General features: G+C 58.1%; 1 protein-coding gene and 1 long non-coding RNA gene across 12 annotated transcripts; one reads left to right on the forward strand and one right to left on the reverse strand.

Moving 5' to 3' along the window:
• Window positions 1-4,783: 4,783 nt before the first annotated feature.
• On the reverse strand, window positions 4,784-11,023 carry LOC140687487 (uncharacterized). 2 transcript variants are annotated; one of them, XR_012061884.1, is made up of 2 exons: window positions 9,980-11,023; window positions 4,784-6,654 (listed from the first exon to the last, which is right to left on the reverse strand). It is a non-coding gene; the product is annotated as an uncharacterized lncRNA (long non-coding RNA). The 2 variants fall into 2 exon arrangements; XR_012061885.1 differs by lacking the exon at window positions 9,980-11,023 and adding an exon at window positions 7,963-9,849.
• A 161-nt stretch (window positions 11,024-11,184) lies between these two features.
• LSM14B (LSM family member 14B) lies at window positions 11,185-21,288 on the forward strand. Of its 10 annotated transcripts, none has more exons than XM_072944509.1 (12): window positions 11,195-11,646; window positions 12,136-12,212; window positions 13,382-13,545; window positions 13,688-13,747; window positions 14,565-14,700; window positions 15,462-15,578; window positions 17,553-17,720; window positions 17,898-17,975; window positions 18,135-18,296; window positions 18,649-18,799; window positions 20,205-20,465; window positions 20,991-21,288. In XM_072944509.1, the coding sequence occupies exons 1-11, from the start codon at window positions 11,291-11,293 to the stop codon at window positions 20,449-20,451; spliced, it is 1,716 nt and encodes a 571-aa protein (XP_072800610.1). In that variant the 5' UTR covers window positions 11,195-11,290; the 3' UTR covers window positions 20,452-20,465; window positions 20,991-21,288. The 10 variants fall into 10 exon arrangements, with proteins under 10 accessions (XP_072800613.1, XP_072800614.1, XP_072800610.1 ...); XM_072944511.1 differs by having other exon boundaries at window positions 11,215-11,646; window positions 20,280-20,465; XM_072944512.1 differs by lacking the exon at window positions 17,898-17,975 and having other exon boundaries at window positions 11,185-11,646.
• The last annotated feature ends 90 nt before the right edge of the window (window positions 21,289-21,378 follow it).

Raw genomic sequence — 21,378 nt, forward strand, 5'->3', positions numbered from 1 at the left:
TTTGTAGCATTTTCCAGCATTCCCGGTGCACAGACCAAGGAGATGCTTGGTGCTGGAAACTGGGCCCTGCTTGAAAGTGTCCAGAGCAGTTGGACCCTGGGTTGCTACCCCTGCCCTACCCCTGCTGAACTGAAGCTGAAGACCCCCCAGACTCAGGGACAGGAACCCAGCAAGGTGGGAGCAGGGGTGGACTGGGTGACGCGTTCTCCACTGAAGAAGGCTCCCTGGGCTTAGAGGTGCTGGTTGTGCTCTGCTTCTTAGGTTGGATGGCGGGTACCTGGGCGCTCACTTTCTTATTATTAGTGAAAAGATGCATGTGATAGATACACTCTTTTACACGCATGAGACATTTAGCATTTAAAAAGTAAAAACCACTCACATGCACGTGCAGACCCACGAGGTGCACACACCTGCACAAGTGTGCATTCAGATGCACCCAGCCTCTCTCCAGGAGTTCCGTCTGCAAGTGTGGGTGGGACTTGCATTCTGACAAGATCATTTAAATGATTCTCCCACCCGTGGAGGTTAAGACTGGCTGCTCTAATACAAAAGATGCTGGTGCTCCCCATGTCTTCCCTCAGATTCCATGAAGTGGGGGAATAATTGAAATGAGTCATTTGCTCTTTTCTCGGGAAGCCAAAGTGAATAAGTAGCACGTGCAGAATGAGGTTAGAGGTCATGAACAAGCCTGTGAACCTCATCTTTGGGGAAGGCACACATTAAAACCTCTCCCAAATTCATGCCAATGTGCATTTTAACAGCCATATTCTATCACAATTGGCAGTGTCATTCAGAAAGTTGGCAAAATGAACATCCTGCCCCAAGAACCAACGTGCTATTTTTCTAAAGCTTAGAAAACAGAAAAACAGCCCAATTCTAGAGTGGAAAGGTGGACTCCTCTCACTAGGAGACACTTTGCTGGCTCTCTGTGATGAACTTGAGTTGCATGAGAAAGAACCAAAGCACAAACTTGAGACCTAATACAGACAACCTGGAGACCGAGAGGGAGAGCCTACCCCCAGCCCTAGACTCAGATCCCCAGGAGCAAGCCGACCTGAGCCTCCAGAAACCAGCTTCAGACCTCAGTGCTGGCCACTGCCCTGGGACTCAGGGCGCCCCAGGAACAGCCCGGAATCGCAAAGGCCAGGAAAGGTGACAGGACCCTTGGGGTTTCCTTCTCCTCTATGCTAGTTCTGCAGTTTCCACATTTTCTTGAATGGATGTGTTGTTCTTTTATAATTAAAAAAAAAAGAGAGAGAGAAGCATGATTTTTGCTTGATTTTTCATCTTTTAACTTGTTCTTTTTTTTCTTTTTCAGTTTCATTAAGTAGAATTGTTACAGTTTGACTGCACAGGGTTCTCCTGTGTGGGGGGATGCTCTCCCTCAGCTGTAGGGGAGGCTCACCTGTGCTGTTGCGACTCTGCAGATGGTCTATGCTCTCGGCTGCAGTGTCCCACAGCTGAACACACACAGATACGTATCTACTCTTCAGATGGTTGGCATGGGGGCTCCAGTTTGGGGCTGTTATGAAGAATGCTGCTCTGAACATATATTCTGAAAACTACAATACATTGTTGAAAGAAATTAAAGAAGACCTAAATAAACCAGAAACTAACACAACATTGTAAACCAACTATACTTGTTAGGGGAAAGAAAGAAAGAAGGAAGGAAGGAAGGAAGGAAGGAAGGAAGGAAGGAAGGAAGGAAGGAAAGAAAGAAAGAAAGAAAGAAAGAAAGAAAGAAAGAAAGAAAGAAAGAAGAAAGAAAGGAGGGAGGGAGGGAGGGAAGGAAGGAAGGAAGGAAGGAAGAAAGAAAGAAAGAAAGAAAGAAAGGAAGGAAGGAAGGAAGGAAGGAAGAGAGAGAGAGAAAGAAAGAAGGAAAGAAAGATATCCCATGTTCATGGATGGGAAGACTGAATATTGTTAAGATGGTGATGCTCCCCAAATTGATACTTATTTGCATCTTCCTGATAGCACTGGCATATCAGATTCAGTACAATCCTTATCCCAGCTAGCTTCTTTGCAGAAATTGACAAACCAATCCTTAAGTTCATGTGAGAAATTCAAGAGACTTAAAATAGCCAAAACAATCTTGAAAAAGAAGAACAAAGTTGGAGCACTCACACTTACCAACTTCAAACTTACTGCAAAACTACAGTAATCAAGACAGAGTGGCACTGACACACGGACAGACATACAGACCGATGGATTCGAATAGAGAGCCTAGAAATTAACTCTCACAGATGTAGTCAGATGATTTTTAAGAAGGCTGCCATGACGATTCAATGAGGAAAGGACACTTTTTTCAACAAGTGGTGCTGGGAACACTGGATACCCACATACAAAGGAGTGGAGCTAGACCCTCTCTTACACTAGACATAAAAATTAACTCAAAATTGATCAAAGACCTAAGTGTGAGGGCAAAAACTGTAAAACTCTTAGAAGAAAACAGAGGTAGACACCTTGGATTAAGCGATGGCTTTTCTGATAGGACACCAAAAGGACAAACAACAAAAGCGAAAAAGATACATTAGACATCATCAAAATTTAAAACATTTGTGCTTCATAAGATAACGTCAAGAAAATGAGAAGACAACTGACAGAAAGAAAACGTTCACATCATACCGAGAAGGGACTTGCACCTAGAATATGTAAACTCTCACAGCTCAGTAATAAAAAGACAAACAACCCAAGTTAAGCTGGGCAAAGGATCTGAACAGACATTTCTCCAAGGGCGGTACCCCAATGACCTGTGCGAGATGGGCGGACGCTCAGCTTCCAGGGGGCCCGAGCTCCCAGAAGGGGTCTTCCTGAGTGGGTGTGTCACTCCCACAGCACGGCCCAAGGCGACAAGCTGAGGGCTTTCCTTGGAAGGGATGGATTCCACAAATACTGGCACCCTCTCTCTGCAGGTGCAGAGATGTGTGGTCAGGTCCCCTCCAGGAGAGGACTGCCGCCCAGCCACAAGGAGCTTGGGCGTTAGTTCCATGCCCAGGTCACGCTCCTCTCGGGTTATCCCCACTACTGCTGGCAAGGCAGTGGCACGAGGACAGCTACCTCTGCCCCACAGGGAACCCCTCCAATGGTCAGCGTGCTCCAGAGCTGCCCACGGGGCTGGCACACCACAGACCGCGGTCCTTCCTGCCCAGTCTTGCTGCCTCCCCTTTTCCTCTTGAAGGTCCTTCTTGCCAAGAAACCTTCACCTTCCCAACTCCACCTCAGCACCTGCTTCCTGGAGAACCAGGAGGGACCAGGACAGGGCAGTCCAGAAAGCAGGCAGTGAGATGGATCTGCGGACTGGGTCACTCAGCACCCGGTCAGTGAGGAGAGCTCCAGCCCGGGTGAGGGGTGGTGCACGCAGCCTCATCCAGGGCCCACGTGCTAACACGGCCCCCGGGGGAGGACTGGGGAGAAGGAGCCGGCAGGGCGGCTGGTGCGGGGGCTGACCTGGCCGGCAGCCCGCCCAGGAGTCCGCCCAGCGTTGTGATTCAGACTGATTCAGTTGTGTGGCCAGTAGAGGAGGGAGGAGTGGAACCGAGGCTGTTAATAAGTCGCATTGACTGAGAGACGATAATGAGCAGCTGAGGGCAATCCAGCAACTGCGCTCTGAGGGGGAGAGCCGGCCAGGCTCACCAGCAGCTTCAGAGAAGCCCTTGTCTTGGGCGGAAGAGCAGGAAAGACTCAAGTTCAAGTGCAGGTGTGACCGCCAGAGTGGCTGAACTTCACAGACTCAGCTCAGCTGAGGCAGGACCGTTAGGCTGTCAGGACACTGGCTGAGCCACCGGGGTCCCCCAGGGGTGGGGTCCTGAAGGCGTGCAAGCAGAATTTGACTCCTCAGAGCCCTCACCCATCTGAGCCTCCTCAGCAGGAGCCAGCCCGCGGAATTTCCTCCCTGGAGAGACTACAGGTGCCGGTGCCCACACCCTCTCGGGGCCACCAGGCCTGTAACCAGAATTGTCACAGCATAGCGGGCCCATCCTGGAGGAAAGGGTCTGACCCCCAGGGAGCTGCACAGCTCAGCCAAGCATCTCTCACCAAGATGGGGAGGAGGGGGAACCTGTGCGGTCAGATTCCGAGTGTGCTCCCCGCTCCCCACGCCGTGGTGATCCCGGCAGGGCTGTTATTGTGAGTGGACAGAGCAGCTGCCTCAGCCTGAGGCGGAACGGTCATCAGGGGCTCAGATCCTCCAGAATGAGGGCGTGGGTCACACCCCCAGGTAGGCCCCAAAGACCTGCAGAGGTGACAGCCGAGGAAGGTGTAGGTTGAGAGTGGAGAAGGGAGTGAGCACCGGCTGAGGCCTCTGGTTCAGCTGGAGGGATGGGGGCTCGGCCAGCTAACTCCCTCTTCTAAGTCTCCCCCAGGGAGAGGGGCTGGGGTACCCCTGGAGGAGCCCCGCCATGTGCAAGGGAGGGGCTCTGTGGGCACGCAGACCCTTCTTACAAAGAGACTCTCCGCCCGGCACAAGAGTGCTGCTGCCTGCGGCCGTGAAAGCCTTAGGGTCCACCTCAGATCTCCCTGCAGAAATGAGAATGCGCGGTCTGCATCCTGCAGGCATGCCGTTTCATTTTTCTTTGGTATATTGTGCCTCGTAGATATTACATCTTTTACACATTGAAGTTTTGTGGCAACCCAGCATTTAACAAGTCTTTCAGTGCCATTTTTCCAACAGCATTATTTTAAAATTAAGGTAACCATGTATTTTCGGACATAATGCCATCGCACACTTAGGACACTACAGGAAGGTGTAAACATAACTTTCATATGCACTGGGAGACCAAAAAAATTCGTGTAAAAACTTGCTTTATTGTGATATCTGCTTTATTGCAGTGGTCTGGAGCAGAGCCGGAAATATCTCCAAGTTGTGCCTGCACCAGGGCGGGGTGGTGACAACAGGCCTGAACACCTGGAGCTGTAGGTTATGGGGACCCGGCGCGCCATGTGACTGGCCAGGATAAAAGGCTGGCCATGCGCACAGCAAGCTCAGCACAGCTCTCCCCGGGGCGGGCTGCCAGGCCTCTCCCAGCGCCTGTCCTAAAAGAAGCCTCTACCTGCCCTGCTCATCTGAGTGTGGAAGCGGCCCCTCGGGCGGCTGCAGAGAGGAGTGGACGCCTGGCGCTGACGTCCCCATCGGAGCAGGGAAATGCTTTTCTTCCCTGAATGGAGGAACAGCCTGCTGAGATGTGGATGCCTTGTCCCCAGATAGCATCACAAGAGGACCAGGCTCCCCCGACTCGTTGCTGTGGGGACAGAAAGTGGTGCAGCCTCTGGAACACAGCCTGGTGGCTTCTCCCAATGTTAAACAGACTCGCCAGAGGAACAAGCACCCCGCTCCTCGGTGTATTCCAGGGAAACGAGAGCACACCTCCACGCAACACCGTGTGCGCTGCGTTTACAGCAGCGTCACTCATAGCAGCTGAAAAGTGGAAACAACCCGCATGCCCGTCTGCTGATGGACACATACGCGGCACCGTACAATGGACTATCACTGAGCTACAGAAAGGAGTGAAGTAGGGATACACACTGCCACCTGGAGAGCCTTGAAAGCATGCATAAACCTGTGCAGAGTGACGGGCAGTCACAGAGCCGCACAGTGTAGGGAGCCATGGGGGGGGGGGTCTGCCAAGGTCTCAGCGGACGGGGTGGGGAGGAGTGACTGTTAAGGGTGACAGGGTCTCGGGGGTGGTGATGAGAATGTTCCAGAATTACACAGTGGTGGCAGCTGCACCACTCTGTGACTATACTAAACACCACTGAACAGAATACCATAAATGGCTGCATATTATAGTATGTAAATAACGCCTCAATAACTCTGCCAGACAAATAAATGAACAAAGCCCGAGCTCCAGCCCAGCCCAGCCCAGCATGGAGAGGCTCCACCAGGCCTGGCAAATGCCATCTTTACAGACACTGCCCCGACCCTGGGAGCCTCCCAAGGCAAACACGGTTCTCATGCTCAGTGCCTGGAAAAGACGTATGGGTGACAGGAGCCATGGGAAACGTGTTTCCAGTGCTGGCTGCCCCATCTGGCTGCTGGCACTGCCTGGAAAGGGTGGAAGCAGCCCTGGACCAAGAGGCCATCTTCCTGGAGCAGAGCCCCTTCTCAGCCCGGCCCACACACAGCCTCCCGCCCCCTGTTGTGTGCAGCACAGCGAGCCTCTGCCTGGGTGCCTACTGGGTGCCCGCTGGGTGCCCAGGCTCCAGATGCACATGACTTCTTGCCATCAAGCCTTTGCGTTCAGGGGGTTAAGGCAGCCGCAGAAAGGAAGGCTGATGGTTTAACAACTGGGACCTTCATGCAAGCAAAAACATCGACATGCCGGGCAGGATGTTCTCTGTCCACACACTCCAGCCCCTCGCCAGGTGGTGAGAATGTCAGAACATGGACCAGGGGCCCTCAAGTTGGCTCTGAGCACTGCCCAGTGATGGAGGCTTTCTGAGGGCTGGATCGGTTCTGCCATCTCCACCACTTCTTTATTTACTCGACTTCATTCTTGGGCTGCGGTTCCACCAGGCCAGGGCCCGTGGACCATCAGGCAGGTGCACAGACAGGTGCCCAGGCTTGGAGCAGACTTGGAGTTCACACCCTAGGATGTTTCCCAGGTAGGCCTGTGGGTTACCATGGCAACTCCCTGGGACGCCTCCTGCATCCTTTGCCTGGGATCAAGAGAGGAGAAGATGCCAGAGGAGAGTGCCCTGAAGAAGCAACTCTCCTCCCCACGCCCGAGCAAAGAAATGCTACCTGGTCTCTCCCCCAGGGCTGAGCAGGGAGGGCCGAGGCCAAGTGTCTGGGTCGGCCGCTGGAGACTGGGATTGGAATCCCAACCCTGCCACTCACAGGCTGTGAGGCCCTGACAGAGCACCCAGCCCAGGAGCCCAGAGGTCTCTCCACCTCTGAAGGGGCAGCGTCACAGCTCCGAGGGCTGGGAAGGGGAGCTGGGGAGCATGCGTGGCTGAGCGGCTCTGGGGCTGGCACAGAGCGGGGCTCCGGGCACTCTGGCTGTCCTGGCCACTTGATGGTGAGTCGGCCCGGAACAGGCCTCCCAGTGGTTCCCACTGTCCAAGCGCAACGCACGGGCACACAAGCGCCTGAGGCGCGAGTGCACGGCCTGATGGGTTTCCGCAGGCAGAATGCACCGCGGAATGGGCGCCCACGCCAGGCCCTGAAGGCCGCTCCCTGCCCGGGCCCCTTCCAGCCATTAGGCCCAAGTAATGGCCATCCTGCTCACCAAACAGCGTGTGGCCTTTTGCTGGCCTGTGCCTCCATACAGTACAGGGGGTCCGCAGGCGTCCCTGCTGGTGTGGGTGGCGGAGCTGAGCCCTCAGCACTGACCTCGCCTGCCTGGACGCCTCTTCCCCCGAGCGAGGTGGTGAGGGAGCCCCAGGCAGAGGGAGGGGTGGGAAGGCCTCGTGGGGTGGGGGGGCGCCCAGCTGGTGATACCGAGGCCAGGGGCACCCAAGCCTCCCTCCACCCTCCAGCCTGCGGTCACCCCTGGGCCCTAACCACCTTTCCAATCACTCTTCACAGGGAGGGTCCGCGTACAAGCAGCGGCGGTGACGCTGTGTGAGGTGTTACAAGGGCCCCTCCCTCACCTCGGCCTGGTGCAAGGAGTCTACTTGCACTTTTCAACCTCGCAGCATCTGACACAGGCCCTGCTCCCCATTTTTCATGCTAGAAAGCTGAAGTTGGGGACACTAGGAGAGTACCGCCAGGAGGCTCTGGGGCCAGGATCCCAGCTAGGTCTGCCTGACCAGCCCTGGGAGCTGAGGGAGGCTAAGGGGTCCCAGGGATGTGCCCCCCCACCCCCCAAGCTGTTCCTGAGCTTGAAAGCTCTCAGTAGGGAGGCCCTTAATTGCCACCAGCAGAGGAAAGCCAACCAGCCTGCCCATTTTCCTGTTCCCACCATGTCCTCCAAGTTTCTGACCCCTGCAGGGCAGCCCCAGGGTCCCAGCAGCTCCACTCACCACTCCCATCCGGTGGGACCTGGAAAGGTGGGCCACAACTGCTTGGCCAGTCCTAACGCACCTGCCTTCACCTCGCCAGCACTCCTCATCACTCCACCTTCCCCTGACTTCAGAAGGCTCAGCTGGGCGGGAGGTGGGCCGGGAGGACATGGGGATGGAAGGGGGGAGGAGGAGAGGGAGACAGAAGAGGGGTGAAGGTGTGGAGAAGGAGAGGAGGGGAGGGAGGTCTGAAGAGGCACCAAATCTCATCCACTGTGCTCACGGGGCCTCCAGGTAAACAGCCATGCAGGCCCTGGGCCAGAGGAGAGGCTTTCCCCCAGACTCACAGGGAGGAGAGGCCTCGGAATTCCTGGCTGCACAAGATCAGTTCTGCTCTCCTTCTAGTCCTTACTCCCCCTGGGCCTCCCAGCCCCCCTTCCCTGCCTGGACGACTCCTCAAAAGTGACACCTTCAAAGCCAGCCCTGTCCCCCACCCAGCCCACCTGTAATCCTCTGCTCCCCACGCCCTCACTCTCTCCAGGTGGGCAAGGGCTGTCTCCTAGCGGGGCGGACACCTGCCCCTCCTGTGTGCCAGGTCCTGAAGGGGAAGTGGGGACAGCTGCGGTCCTGCCTCGCTGGCAAGTCCTCATGCTTCAGACCACAGTTTTTGCTTTATCTGCTGCCCACCTCTCGGATACTAATGTGTCATTGAATCAACTCTCCTGTTCTGTTTTGCTCCTACTAAGCAATGGCATCAGTGGCCCTGCCTTCTCAGGGGCACAAGTCACAAAGTGGCTTTCTGGGGCGACACGCCCCTCACCTGCAGCACGACATCGGCTGTGCTAGGACCCTGTGTCCACATCATCACACCTGTCCTTAATAAAGGACACGCTCCTCCAAGCACACAGTAGGCGCTTAGTAAGTGGCTCATGGTTGCAGTAGAAAACTGGTCACCTGCATCTGTGGTCCTCTGCACACCTTGTCTCCCATGGCCCTGGCCCCATTCAAAAGCCTGTCCAGCCATTATCTTCTAGGGTCCTTGCACCCACCCGTGAGAGGGGCAGCGCAGCCATGATCTCCATTGGGCAGAAGGGGCACGCAGGGAGGCCAAACCGCCCGGGGTTTTCCAGCTTCTCAGCTCCTCTCCCTACCTTCCCAGGCTCAGGAGTGGAAGGTGATTACCGAGGGGCTGGACCCTACAAAAAGCTGCTCAGGGTGAAGATGCTGGGTGGGTGTGCCCTCGCCTGGAACACAGACCACACCCATGCACTCCTGGGTCAAATTTAGGCCCCCACACAACTCTCCCCGGCTCTTCGGCAAGTGCCCTCCACTTTGGGCAGAACACCAAGGACTGAACGGCAGGGGCAGTGTTCCTGGCCCTGTATTTTTAGCCTCTCCCCTGCCCAGGCATCTGCTCTGTGACTGACGTCCTCAGGAACCATCCTGCCGCACTCGGGAGCCTGCTGGGCTCTTAGAATTCTGTCTCGGGGAACTGCCCCTGCCCTGGTCCTGAAGCTCAGGATCCAGCTCCCCTCTCCAAGACAGAATCAGCTCCTATCGGTGAAGGGCGCTTTCCCCATCCCAAACACACACACAGGCTGTGGCTCAGAAACCGAGAGGTGTGAGGCACAGAACTTGTGACTTTGGGACATGGAAAGTGGCGGGGGCGGGGGTAGTGGTGGTGAGGACCTGGCGGTGCAGGGGGCCCACCAGGCCACATGGCTGCTGGGGGGCTCAGGAGACCTGGGGAGGCCCCTGCCCCAAATGGGTGCACCCCAGGGAAGGCTGTGCTGTGCCTAGGAAGAGTCCTACCTCACATCTAAGGCAGGATGCCCCATCCCTGGAGCTCCCTCTTACTGGAGCTGGGCTCGGCCTGGGGCTGCACTGCTCCTGGTCTCACCAGCACAATTCCCCGACGCGAAAAAGCAGCTCTAGAACGCAGCTCTAGAACGTCCGGGGAAGCCTGGCAGGCAAACGCTGAGGACGTTTCTGTCTTCTCTTCGGCTTCTGTGCTCCCTTTTCTCAGCCCAATACTAACCTCTTAGTGTTGCGGCGCTGATGGGACACCCAGGGCAGGAGCCTGCCGGGTCTGCAGCTTGCCTGAGGGGCGACTGTCCTGTGCTGGGTCTCAGTTTCCTCTGTAAAACGGGGAGTCAGAAGCCTGGGTGCACAACCGCCCGGTAAGTTGTTCTCTGCAGTGGCTTCCACTTTTTTGTTTTGCACTCACGGCCAGAAGTCCATTCTACATCTTGACCAAGAACCCACTTAAATACATGTGAGAATAAACTCTTCACAAAGCAACAGTACTCCCACTGTGTGGGATGCTCTCTGACAGCTAGTTTATCGTTTCATTTGCATAAAATGCTGGTCACCACTAAGTTTCTTCAGGACCCAGTACTGGTCCCTGATCCGACGTCAAGAGGGAGAGAAACAAAGGCTGGCGCACACTTGGCCACCAAGGCGCTGGGCAGGGAAGGGGGTCTGGCCAACAGGAGAGGGGCGACGCGGTTGCTCTACCTCACAGCGAGGCCTCCGGGATGGAGCCGGGCGAGGCCACGAGCAGGCGAGGTCAGGCCGGCCTTGGAGGCCCTGGTGGCGGGCAGGGATTTATTTTAAGGGACAGGGACGCCACCGCAGGTTTGGGGGAGGGTCAGGATTAAAGGAGAAGATGCGCTCAGCGCGTTATATTTAGTGGCTGACGCGCCGGAAGCGCTCGTTACCCGCAGTTACTACAGCGCCCCACGCGCGGAGGACAGCGCTCGCCCCCACCCCGCGGGCAAGGACCCCGGCCTCTCGCCTTCGCCCCCGCCATCTCCCTTCACTCCGCGGGCAATGACCCCGGTCCCCTGCCTTTGCCCTCGGGGAAGGGACCCCCGCAGCCTTCGCCCATGGGGAAGAGGAGCGTAGGGGCGCACCACAGCCCTGCAGCTTTCCGGCCTGGGGCGGGGAAAAGCCGTCGGGCACGCTTCCGTAGAGGGGAAACTGAGGCCGGGGAAAGCAGACCACCCGCTCGCGCGCCGGGGTAGCTGGTAGGACGGCACGCGCGGCGGGCGGGGCTTGGCGCCCCGCCCTCTCCCTTACACGTGCGCTCCGCCCCTCGGGCCCCACCCCCACCCGCCCCGCGCACGCGCGCTCCGCCCCGGACGATTCCCACCCCTCCCCCAGGCCCACCGCCCCTTCTCGTGCTCCCACCCTGCGCGGGGCCCGCCGGGAGCCGACAGAGAAGCCGGGCTGAGAGCAGGGGAAAGCCCGCCCGGGCAGGAGGCGCTCGCAGCGCAGGCGCGGAGCACGGGCCCGCCCCCAGGCAGGCGGCGCGGCCATATTTAAAGGGAGCCGGCGGGGTGAGCCAATGGGCGGTGAGCGTGCGGGGGCGGGGCGTGGCGGCCCAGGTCCCGGATGTGTCTGCTGCGGCCCCTCCTCCCCCGCGCTCCCCTTAGACCCCCGGCCGCGCGCCGCCGCCGCTCGCTGGTCCCCGCGCAGGCCCTCGGGCGGCGGTGAGGCGGCGGCGAGGCAGAGGAGCGGGCGGCGAGGCGACCGCGAGGAGGCAGCGGGCCAGGCCCGGCCGGGCGGCCGCCGCCATGAGCGGCTCCTCGGGCACCCCGTACCTCGGCAGCAAGATCAGCCTCATCTCCAAGGCGCAGATCCGCTACGAGGGCATCCTCTACACCATCGACACGGACAACTCCACCGTGGCGCTCGCCAAAGGTAGCGACCCCGCGGCCGCCCCAACCGCCCGGCCCCCGCCCGCCAACAGCCGGCCCGCGCCGCGCCCCGCCCCCACCCCCGGGGCGCCCCTTTCCCCGGCCCCCGCCCCACCCCGCGGGGGCCCGGCCTCCGCGCCGCCCCCGCCCCGCGGGGCTCGGTCTGCACAATGGGCGCCCAGGCCGGGCGGCGGCGTTATTGTGCGCGGCCGGCCCGCCCAGCCCGGGGTTGGGGTGGGGAGGTGGGGGCGGGTCCAGCTCGCGCAGCGCCGCCCCTTCCACCGCGGAGCCCACCTCTGCAGGTTGGGGGTCGGCGTTGCAGGGCCGCCGCCACCCCACCTGCCCGAGGGCGGCGGGGCAGCTGGCGCGGAGAACCCTGTGCCTTCGGGGGAGGGGCGGGGGCGAGGGGGCCCGGGTGTCCCCGGGGCCTCCCCGGGAGGCTGGGGGTGAGAAAACACGACTCCTGCAAGTCCTTCTGGAACCTATTAAGCAGCTGGGGCCTTGATCCTGAACAAATACCGCGTCTTAATGGATTCTGCTGCCGGGATAGGAGCATCGGTTGGCAGCTAGGTACTCCCATTCAAAGCGCTTTCTTACCCTAATCCAGACTTTCGGGCTGTGCGTTTACCCTTTTGTGACAGACCCCTCCCTGCAGGCGCTGGTGACCACACTGAAGCCCCTGGGAGACTTAGAGAAACATGACTGTATTGTGGCTCTGCGAGAGTTGAGTCTTTGAACGTGTCGAAGCAGGAAGTGGCCCCAAAGTTTCTTTGTCTTCATACTCCAGGAAAGATGGCTAGTGTCCTTCCCCTGCCTCTTAGAAGTGCCGAGTGCAGCCAGGTCTGCAGGAACCCTGTTTGTTTGATGGGTCTTGTTAGGCTAGAGACACCGTGCTAAGCCTCTAAGGGTCAGGGCATGGCTTACATGCTCCTGTATCGGAAGGAGCCTCAGGCCTTCGGGTCGCAGCCAATTCCAAACTTTGGGCAAGCCCTTTTGAAGTCCAGCTTCTGAGCCGTCTGATGGGCTGTGTGGTCACTTGCACTCTTTCTTGATGATATTTGGCATGAGGTCCCGGTTGGAGAAACTGAGGCTCAGGGTAGTCCCTGGTCCTCAGAGGAAGTTTCTCTCAGGTTAGATAGAGGCCGACTCAAGCCTGGCTCTGCCCCAGAGACTTGAGGAGACACCTGGTTGGGCTCCTCAAACTCTGCCAGGAGGGGTTGCCTTCGGCAATCCCTCGTGTAGATACAGACGCTTGTGATGTGGGGCCCCTTCCTGGGCCCCCTTCTCCCATCGTCTCTGTACTCCCAGGCTGGTTGTGGGCAGAGGAGTGGGGATGACACTCAACCTGCCAGCTTTTCTCCCAAGAAAACAGCCCCCCTACAGAGATGATGTGTTGGGAAGTTTCAGTCGAAAAGCAGCTTTGGGGCTGTTGAAGCTGCTAAGCCTGATGTGAACGGGATTCTGCAAAATAGGCGTCTTGCTGAGAGAATGTCGAGCTTCACGAGACTGTCAGGCTCTGAAGTTGTTCTTTGTTGTCTTTGTCGCTTAGAACTTTTTGGAGCATTGGGAACTGGGGTCCTGCAGGTATTGTCCATTGATAATCAGGGGGCGGAGTGGGTGCTGAAACGTGGAAGCTGGGTGCTGTGGCCGGCTCCTAGAGGGGCTGTGCTTCCAGGGGGCTGATGGAATGCACATGGTTGAGGATGACAACTTAACCCTTCTTTTTCTCAACCCCTAAGTGAGGTCCTTTGGTACTGAAGACCGTCCCACAGATAGGCCTGCCCCCCCAAGAGAGGAAATTTATGAGTACATCATTTTCCGGGGAAGTGATATCAAAGATATTACCGTTTGTGAGCCTCCGAAAGCTCAGCACGCGCTCCCTCAGGATCCTGCCATCGTCCAAGTAAGTGCATCGCTCCGCTTCTGTTGTGGCACTGTTTCTAAGGGATGCTGGTTTCCAAATGGAACTTGGTGTCGTTTGTTTGGCCAGAGTGCTCAACTCGAGGAATAGCCTTTTAATGAAAAGTGCTTTAATTTTTGTCTAGGCTGTTGGTGTTTCTGTGGAAGGTCTGGCTCCTGCAGCCTGCAGTAGGGTGTGCCATGGGGTGAGACTATACGAGTGTGTGTGGGGGGGTGGAGAGGGAGTGCTTTTAGTTTTGCCTTCATCTGGGGTACTTGTGGGGTGCTGTTTGTCCTTGGTTTCTGCTGGGGTGAGTGTGAAGCCCCAGTGGTGTGCTGTGAGTGGCAGAGATGCTCTCCCCACCCCGGGTGCAGACGTGCACAGCAGTGATGTGGAGCACCCGACGTGCGGGCCTCACGCTGCGGGTCCGCCTGCTGTGTTTCGGCACATCTTGCCCAGGATCACTAGGGGCCCCGTTAGTATTTTCCTTACTTGTAAACTCCCGTGGTGACTGGCTGCTCCGGGGCTCACACTGCGGGAGGCTCCAAGACTGAGCACGCTCCCTGGGAGGCAGGCTCGCACGTGCTGGGCCCCAGGCGAGACCTCCACGGGTTTGGGGGAAGGCTCCCTAGGAACTGAGCCAGGCCTCAAGGGACAAAGGGGCCTTTTGGGAGCCCAGGCGGCAGTGTGCTTGAAGGCAGCGCCCAGAGAGAAGGTGCATGGGAATAGCTGTGCCCCTGCGTGCTGGGGGCGGGGCCGTGTCCGTTGCTCACAGCCTAGACCTGATGACAGGCAGTGGGGAGCCATCAGAGGGATTAGTTGAGTCATGAGAAGATCGTGTTGGAATCACCTGGATGCAGGTGGAGCTGGGAAGAAACAGGGAAAAGGCCACTCTGCGCTCCCTTAGGCCATCCCAGAGCTCACGCCCCCGAGGGCCACCCCGGCCTCCGGGGCACAGGCTGACAACCCGGCTGCCTGTCCCTGTCTGAATGGTGCTCTCACCTGTGTGTCTCATTGCTCAGTCTTCCCTGGGCTCGGGCTCGGCCTCCTCCTTCCAGCCACACGTGCCTTACAGCCCCTTCAGAGGGATGCCACCCTACAGCCAGCTGGCCGCCAGCTCCCTGCTTAGCCAGCAGTATGCCGCTTCCTTGGGTTTAGGTGAGTAACCTGTTTCCTTCTGGTAAACTGCCTGTGTTGTGATCTCCAGGAAGTGGGGCCACAGACCTTGACAGTGGGGACACTGCTCTTGTCCTGTTCATCTTTTCGTGCGTACTCAGTATGTCACTCAGTGCAACCCTAGCTAGTTAGAACACTTAGTAAGTACTCAATTGAGAGTAAAAGAGGCAGCGCTCTGAGTTTTGGAACAGATGAATCGAATCAAAATTCATTTGAAGTGTCAGCCTGGGTCTGGGTGGACGTTGTGGTGCCTCTGCTTCAGAGAGGAAATAGCTGATAGGTGTGATTACAGACGAGTTCTAACCGCCTGCACGTTCGTAAGCCCGTAAATGTAACAGGTAAACACAGCACCCTCCCGTGCTGTCCGTTTCCCATTCTCCTGTCAGCGCCTTGCTCAAAAAGTAAAGGTTCTGCCAAGGCCGAATAACCCTGGGGTAAGGTTCTCTCCTGTGGGTGCGGAGTGAGGGCCGTCCGGCTGCAGCTCTGTGAGGTGTTCACACCAGGGAGGTGCGGCTCAGCCACCTTGCTTGGGGGTCTCCTGCTTCTAAAGATCCCGTTGTCTTGGTTGCTGTCCCCAGGGTGCAGGAGCCCCTCAGGCTGGCTCCTGCTTCTAGAGTGGGTCTGTGTGAGCTGAGTATCCTGCAAGAGAGGTCTGGGCTCCTTCCAGGCTTGCTGCACGCAAGTTTCTCTGTACTTACGTGTATACTTTCTTTTTTGCTCTTTTCTCCTTTATCTTCTTTTAGAGAAGTTGGTTAGCCCTCCAGCCTCAGCCGCGGCTTCCAGCCCTAGCTCTTCTCCATCTCCTCAGCCCGTTTCAGAGCTTGACATGTCCTCAGAGCCACACCAGCTCACTGCCAAGGGTAACAGCAGTTTTGGAGAACTGCATGCTGTCTTGCGAGCCATACTAAGAGCGAGGGGGCAAACCAGTAGCCCAGAGTGACAGTAGCTGTAGCAGACGATTTGCCAAGCCGTGGGTCCATCTGGCTGCTTCTGTTTGGTCCTGCACGTGATCCTGACTTACTGACTCCCACAGTCTTCAAGAAGGGACTAGAAAGAGCCAGCAGTGCGTTTTGCTCACCCTTCCCGGGTCCAGGGTCTGTTTTGACCTGTAGTGGGACTCCCGTACATGGGAAACTTCGTCTGCACAGAAAGCCGTTTCCCTGGGGTTTCCGCTGGTCCTAAACGCACTCTGGGTTGCTGGGTAAGACTGCCGGGGGGAGCTCTTGTGTAACTTGCGTGCTGCTCCAGGATCCGTGTGGCACTTGCCTCCCCCACCCAGGGCATTCCGAATCGGGTGTCTCCAGTGTCTTTGTAAAACGAAGCGCCTTTAAAGTGGATGACTAGCCCCACCCAAGCCGCTGACCAGGTGAACAGTGTGGACCTGATGACCAGCGTGTTACTGGTGGACCGCCTGTCTGCTGGGCACCTGCAGCTGTGGGGGTCTCTTGACCTTTCCTGGCATTCCTCTCCTTTCCCTGGAGGTCTGAAGTTCACGTGCAGGACGCTAGAGTCACCAGTGCGGAGACTCGGTCCAAGATGACGCCTGGGGCTTTCATTCTGGCGCACAACCACTGTCAGTCTTTGCTTTGCCTGTGTTCTTCCTCGCCTGGATGCCAGGGTATCCGAGTTACAGAAGCAGGGAGGTTCTTTTCCCCACTTAAAAATTGCGCAAGGTCATTCATTGCTCTTAGGACAGTTTACGTAAAACAGCTCATAGGACGAGGTAGGTAGTTTTAACTGGTCTGGTTTTATAAAAAGCAACTGAGCCCAAGATGCCTGCCCCATCCAGTTAGAGCGTGAGCCAGAATCTGTCAGGAGCCATGTCTTGCTCGGGGAGGGCCACGCTGATAGGTCAGGGAAAGTGGTTTCGGTTAGTTAATGCCCATCACAGGGGACACTTACAAGTACCAGTGTGCTGAGTCTGCCCTCTGAGTTCTTCTGATCTAGTTACAGGGCATTTTTCACAGTAATTTCTCTGATTTGTCCCATGTGGGATAGGAGGTAGAATATCCAGGCCTCACTTGTGCTGGGGTGCCCCTCTGGTAATAGACTTTCTGTCTGTAATGTCTGTGCACCTCCACCCAGCCCCACATTGCTCCTTTCAAACAGGACCCAGAGATCCAGGAATGTGGGGGAGGGGAGGGGGAGAGGGACTGATGGTTGTGGCACGTCCTTCTCTTCTGGCGTCAGGGACCATCTCCTGACGGGGAACTCCACCGAGGCTGTGCTCAGGGCTGGAATGCGGTGTCCTGGGAACATGCAGTACCCTGTGTTGCCAAGGGCCGCCTGGGAACCCTTCATTTCTTTACCATGAGCTTTCACTCGCAGGAGCGCAGGCCATTGTTTCTCTGTGGTCAGCTCTTATCACTTCATCCTGTTTGGTTTTGTTGTGCCTTAAGCAAAAACCGCAGTGTTCTAGAGTTTTAACTGCAAAGGCTGACCACTGCGTTCTGTGCAAGATGCTGGACAGGCCTGGTTCTTGTCCAGCATGGCGCAGAACGAAACACGTTCTCAGACCGTGAATTCACCAGCATCTCCGGACTGTCGTGCCCCTCGGGGTTAGAGCCTGTTGGTTTGGGGACAGCTTTTCCCAGATTTACTGGAAGGTGCTTGTTGTTGGGGGGGGCGTTTTCCCTCCTGAGGGTCCCTGACCTGGGGAGCCTGCTGGCCTTTTCACTGCCCAGGCATGACGTGGAGGGGTCGGCCCGGCGTGGGGGCTGTGCCTGGGTTTGGTGGAACGTCTCTGGGCCGGAAGAGAAGTGTTGGGAGCTGGGGGTGGTGTGAGGCTTTCCCCGTGTCTCCGTTTTTAAACCCTCCTCTCCTCCTCAACTCAGGAGCTGGTTTTCCATCTGTCTCAGTCAGTAAGAGCCCCATGGTGGAGCAGGCTGTCCAGACTGGTTCTCTCGATAACCTGAACACCAAAAAGCTGGTACCTGGCAAGGGCTCCGTGGGGATGCAGCTCAACGGGCGCCCGGCCCCGCCCAGCAGCAAGGCCGCCAGCGGTACTTGAACGCCTACTCCCCTGCCCTGGCTCCATGTTTAGAGGGGCGCACGCTGCCGGGGGTTCTTTTCTTAAAGATGAGCGCCCCCGCCCGCGCCGTCGGCGGGCTCAGCGGGCCCCCGCCCCCGGGCTCTGCCGCTGCGGGCCGCTTGCCTTACTCTTCCCTTCTGCGCCGTAGATGTAGTGCAGCCGGCCGCTGTGCAAACTCAAGGGCAGGTGAATGACGAGAACAGAAGACCGCAGCGGCGGCGCTCAGGTAACAGCTGCCCGCTTGCGCTTGCGCTGTGGGGAGGCGCGAGCCCTGCCCTGCGCTCTGCCCGCTGCGCCGCCTCAGTGTGCTCCTCCCTCTGTGCATCTCACACTCAGCAACGTCGGGTTGGTGGCGTACAGCCGGGGCTGTCCCTTCTCCTCACAGGGAACAGACGGACCAGGAACCGCTCCAGAGGGCAAAGCCGCCCAGCTAACATCAAGGAGAACACAATCAAGTTTGAAGGCGACTTTGACTTTGAGAGCGCCAATGCCCAGTTCAACCGAGAGGAGCTGGACAAAGAATTTAAGAAGAAACTGAATTTTAAAGGTCTGAGTATCTGCCCCTGCCCCAGGAGTGTCCACAGAGCGGGTCAAAGAAAGACAGCCGGGGGTGGGCAGCTGGGCTGGTGGTCTGTGGAAGCCGTGCCATGGTAGGAGCTCCCAGGGCGGGGAGGAGTCCTGGGGACGTAGAATGGTGCTTGGGGAACAGGCAGCAGACTGTGGCCCAGGGGCGGATGAGACACGGTTTGGAGTTAGAAAAAGAGGTTTCAGCTTGGCACGAAACACCTCCAGGAGCATTTCACAGAGGCTTGAGGACGGCCATTGACTGGGCCCGTGAGGTCCTGTCCTGGTAGCGTGGTTTGCCTCCTGGCACCCCAGTGGTCTGCTTCTCTGTGCAGATGACAAAGCCGAGAAAGGGGGCGAGAAGGACCTGGCGGTGGTGGCCCCGAGCGATGCGGCGCCTGCCGAGGACGACCACCTGGGGCCCAACTGCTACTATGACAAGTCCAAGTCCTTCTTTGACAACATCTCCTCTGAACTGAAGACCAGGTCAGGGCCCGGGGGCCGGGCGAGGCCCAGTCACACCAACAGTGGGTGGTGGTGTGGGAAGCCCTGGGGGTCACGGGCTCCCGAGGGGCCTGACCCAGGTCCAGGACCCTCTGCATGCGTTGCTCGGCTGCCCCTCCCTCGTTCAGGCTGGGCTGGACCGCCCTCCCCAGCTGAGTGACCACACTGCTGTTCAGTTCTGTGCCGCCCTGCCCGAGGCAGGGGGCAAGCGGGTCTGCGGTGTTCTTTCACCTGCTTGAGGCTGAGGCTGGGGACCCTGTCTACGCCTAGCATTTAGCACCAGTCGATAGTACCCAGACGTTGCCCGAGAACAAGCCGGACAGTACGTGACGTTTGGAAAGGGTGGCGTGGCAACTCGGATCTCTTTGTTCCGCACGTGGAGTGGCAGACGCTGTGGGGCACTGAGGATGCAGCAGAAAAGAAGCTGGCAGGTCTCCCGCCCCCCGCCAGGAAACAGCGTAGTGAAGAGGGGCTGGGGTGTGGGTGTATGGGGAGGGGGGTGCTGAGGTCCCAGGACGAGCGTGTGGACAGATGAAGGGAGCTTTCTCGGACAGGGAGGCGGCCTGCACGACCGCGAGTCATGTGCTGTGGGGCGGGGAGGAGTGGTGAAGGGGGATGGGCTTTGTAGGTCACGGTCATGCCTGGCGTTTATTCTGAGCGCTGTGGGGAGAGCAGTGTCTTCTGAGGTTTCACCGCTCCTTTGTGGAGAGTGGGGTGAGGGTGGGACGTGTGGAAGCTGGTGGCCACTTTGGATGCTTTTGTAATCGGGCGGAGGAAGAGGAGAAGCTGGACTAGTGAACGTGAAGCATGCTGAAGGTGGGCCGCAGACTGGGCCGCTCCAGGCTGTTGCCCTGGACAGCCGAAGGGCGCAGTTAGCCACTTCTTTGAGCAAGGAGGCCAGTGGGGCGGCAGAGCAGGAGCTGGGGCTGGCTTGTTGCCTGTGAGCTGCCTGTAAACACCCCAGTGGCTGCTGCAGGCACCCAGTCGGACACTGGGGGTCCTTGCAGGAGACGCAGGAAGGATGCCAGGGCAGAGCACAGCGCTGGCACTGCGTCCCCACCTCCCCCGAAGCATAAGCTTTGTGTTCCAGGCCCTGCCCCCTCTAGCCCAGCGCCCTCCCCATCTCGTGGAAACTAATCTGGAGGGTCCATGGTCTGCTCCAGGTCTGGAGCCTCACAAGCAACGAGGGATTCCTTTGTAGTGCACTGTCACGTGCTGGCCTTAGGTGACACAGGTGTGAGGGCCCGTCCATGAGAAGGAGGCCTGGTTGGAGGTTTGGCTGGGAGCACCTGCAGTATTGGGTCTCAGGCTCCAGGACCCTGACTGGACTGCCTGCCCCTTGTAACCCAAGTAACCATCCGCCCATCTGTCCTTTCTTCCTCCCCAGGCGGTACGAGGCTGGGGCCCGGCTCAGAGCAGGGAGGGGTGCCTGCTGCAGTTTCACACCCCTTGTCTGGTTCAGTTCCAGGCGGACCACGTGGGCCGAGGAGAGGAAGCTCAACACGGAGACCTTCGGGGTGTCGGGGAGGTTTCTTCGTGGCCGGAGTTTCCGGGGCGGATTTCGAGGGGGCAGGGGCAACGGTACAACCCGTCGCAACCCCACTTCCCACAGAGCTGGGACGGGCAGGGTGTAAGGATGCGGCTGCGGGTGAGTAGGGGAGCTTCCGGGTCCCTCAGTGGGAGGGTGCCGGGGCGGGGGTCCTTGGGGGGAAGCCTCTTCAAGAAGAGCTTCGGAGCCATCTTCCAAATGAAGACCTCAAGGTATCGAGAGGCCGAGCTGAGGGTCTTGACCCTCTGAATCACCCAAGGGGGACGGTGGGACCCAGGCCTCAGGGTTGTCAAAGTGAGGGTCCGGGTGCAGGGGGCTGGTGCTTCCTCCCCGAGTGTGGTCAGCAGGGAGAGTGTGGCCGGCGGGGTCTCGGTCCCGGCCTGGCCCTGCACTGACTCCAGAGTCTGCTTTTTTAACTACGTCAGTGGTGACTTGGGTGCCCCTTATGGGTGGGACCTGGAGCTGCCTCCCTGTTCCCCATGTGAACAGGAACGATCGGGTTGTGATGGGGAAGTCTGGGGATCCCTGGCCGCTCCTGTCCACCGGAGGCCGCGGTGCCTGGCTGGGGCTGGCGCTGCCCGACGTGCTGCTGTGGTCACTGGGTGTCGGGGCTCCTCCTTGCAGGCGCTTGCTGGAGCAGCACGGACAGCGGGCTGTGTCGATGAGGACGTCGGAAAACGCTGCGCTTACTGGGGGAGACGTGGGTCACTTTGTTCACTGAGTTTGGAAGATTTCCACGCTACTGCTTGTTTTGGACTGAACTGAACTTGGACGTGGTCGAATCAGAACCACTTGTTTGGGGGAGTGTTGCCGGGTAACCCCTTGGAGGGACCTTGGCCTGCCTCTCGTTAGTTGTGCACAGCCTAATTCTAAGATTTTGTTGTTTTGCAGAAAGGTTTCTAGAGTGAAAGCTTGATCCTCACTTGGTGATTGTTTGGTCAGCTTTGACTTTTAAAGTGGAACCAAATCTCGTTTAGCAAATGCGGCAGCCAGGCGCAGCTCTGCAACTCGG

This window comes from Vicugna pacos, chromosome 19 (genome assembly GCF_048564905.1).
Source record: "Vicugna pacos chromosome 19, VicPac4, whole genome shotgun sequence".
NCBI classification, from domain to species: domain Eukaryota; kingdom Metazoa; phylum Chordata; class Mammalia; order Artiodactyla; family Camelidae; genus Vicugna; species Vicugna pacos.

Excerpts from the sequence above, each read along its gene's own strand:
- LSM14B (XM_072944509.1), top strand. The coding sequence starts at position 11,291 with ATGGGCGGTGAGCGTGCGGGGGCGGGGCGTGGCGGCCCAGGTCCCGGA. Across the intron at positions 11,647-12,135 it reads CACCGTGGCGCTCGCCAAAG|CTGGGGCCTTGATCCTGAAC; the intron begins GTAGCGACCCCG and ends CCTATTAAGCAG. Across the intron at positions 14,701-15,461 it reads TGCCGCTTCCTTGGGTTTAG|AGAAGTTGGTTAGCCCTCCA; the intron begins GTGAGTAACCTG and ends ATCTTCTTTTAG.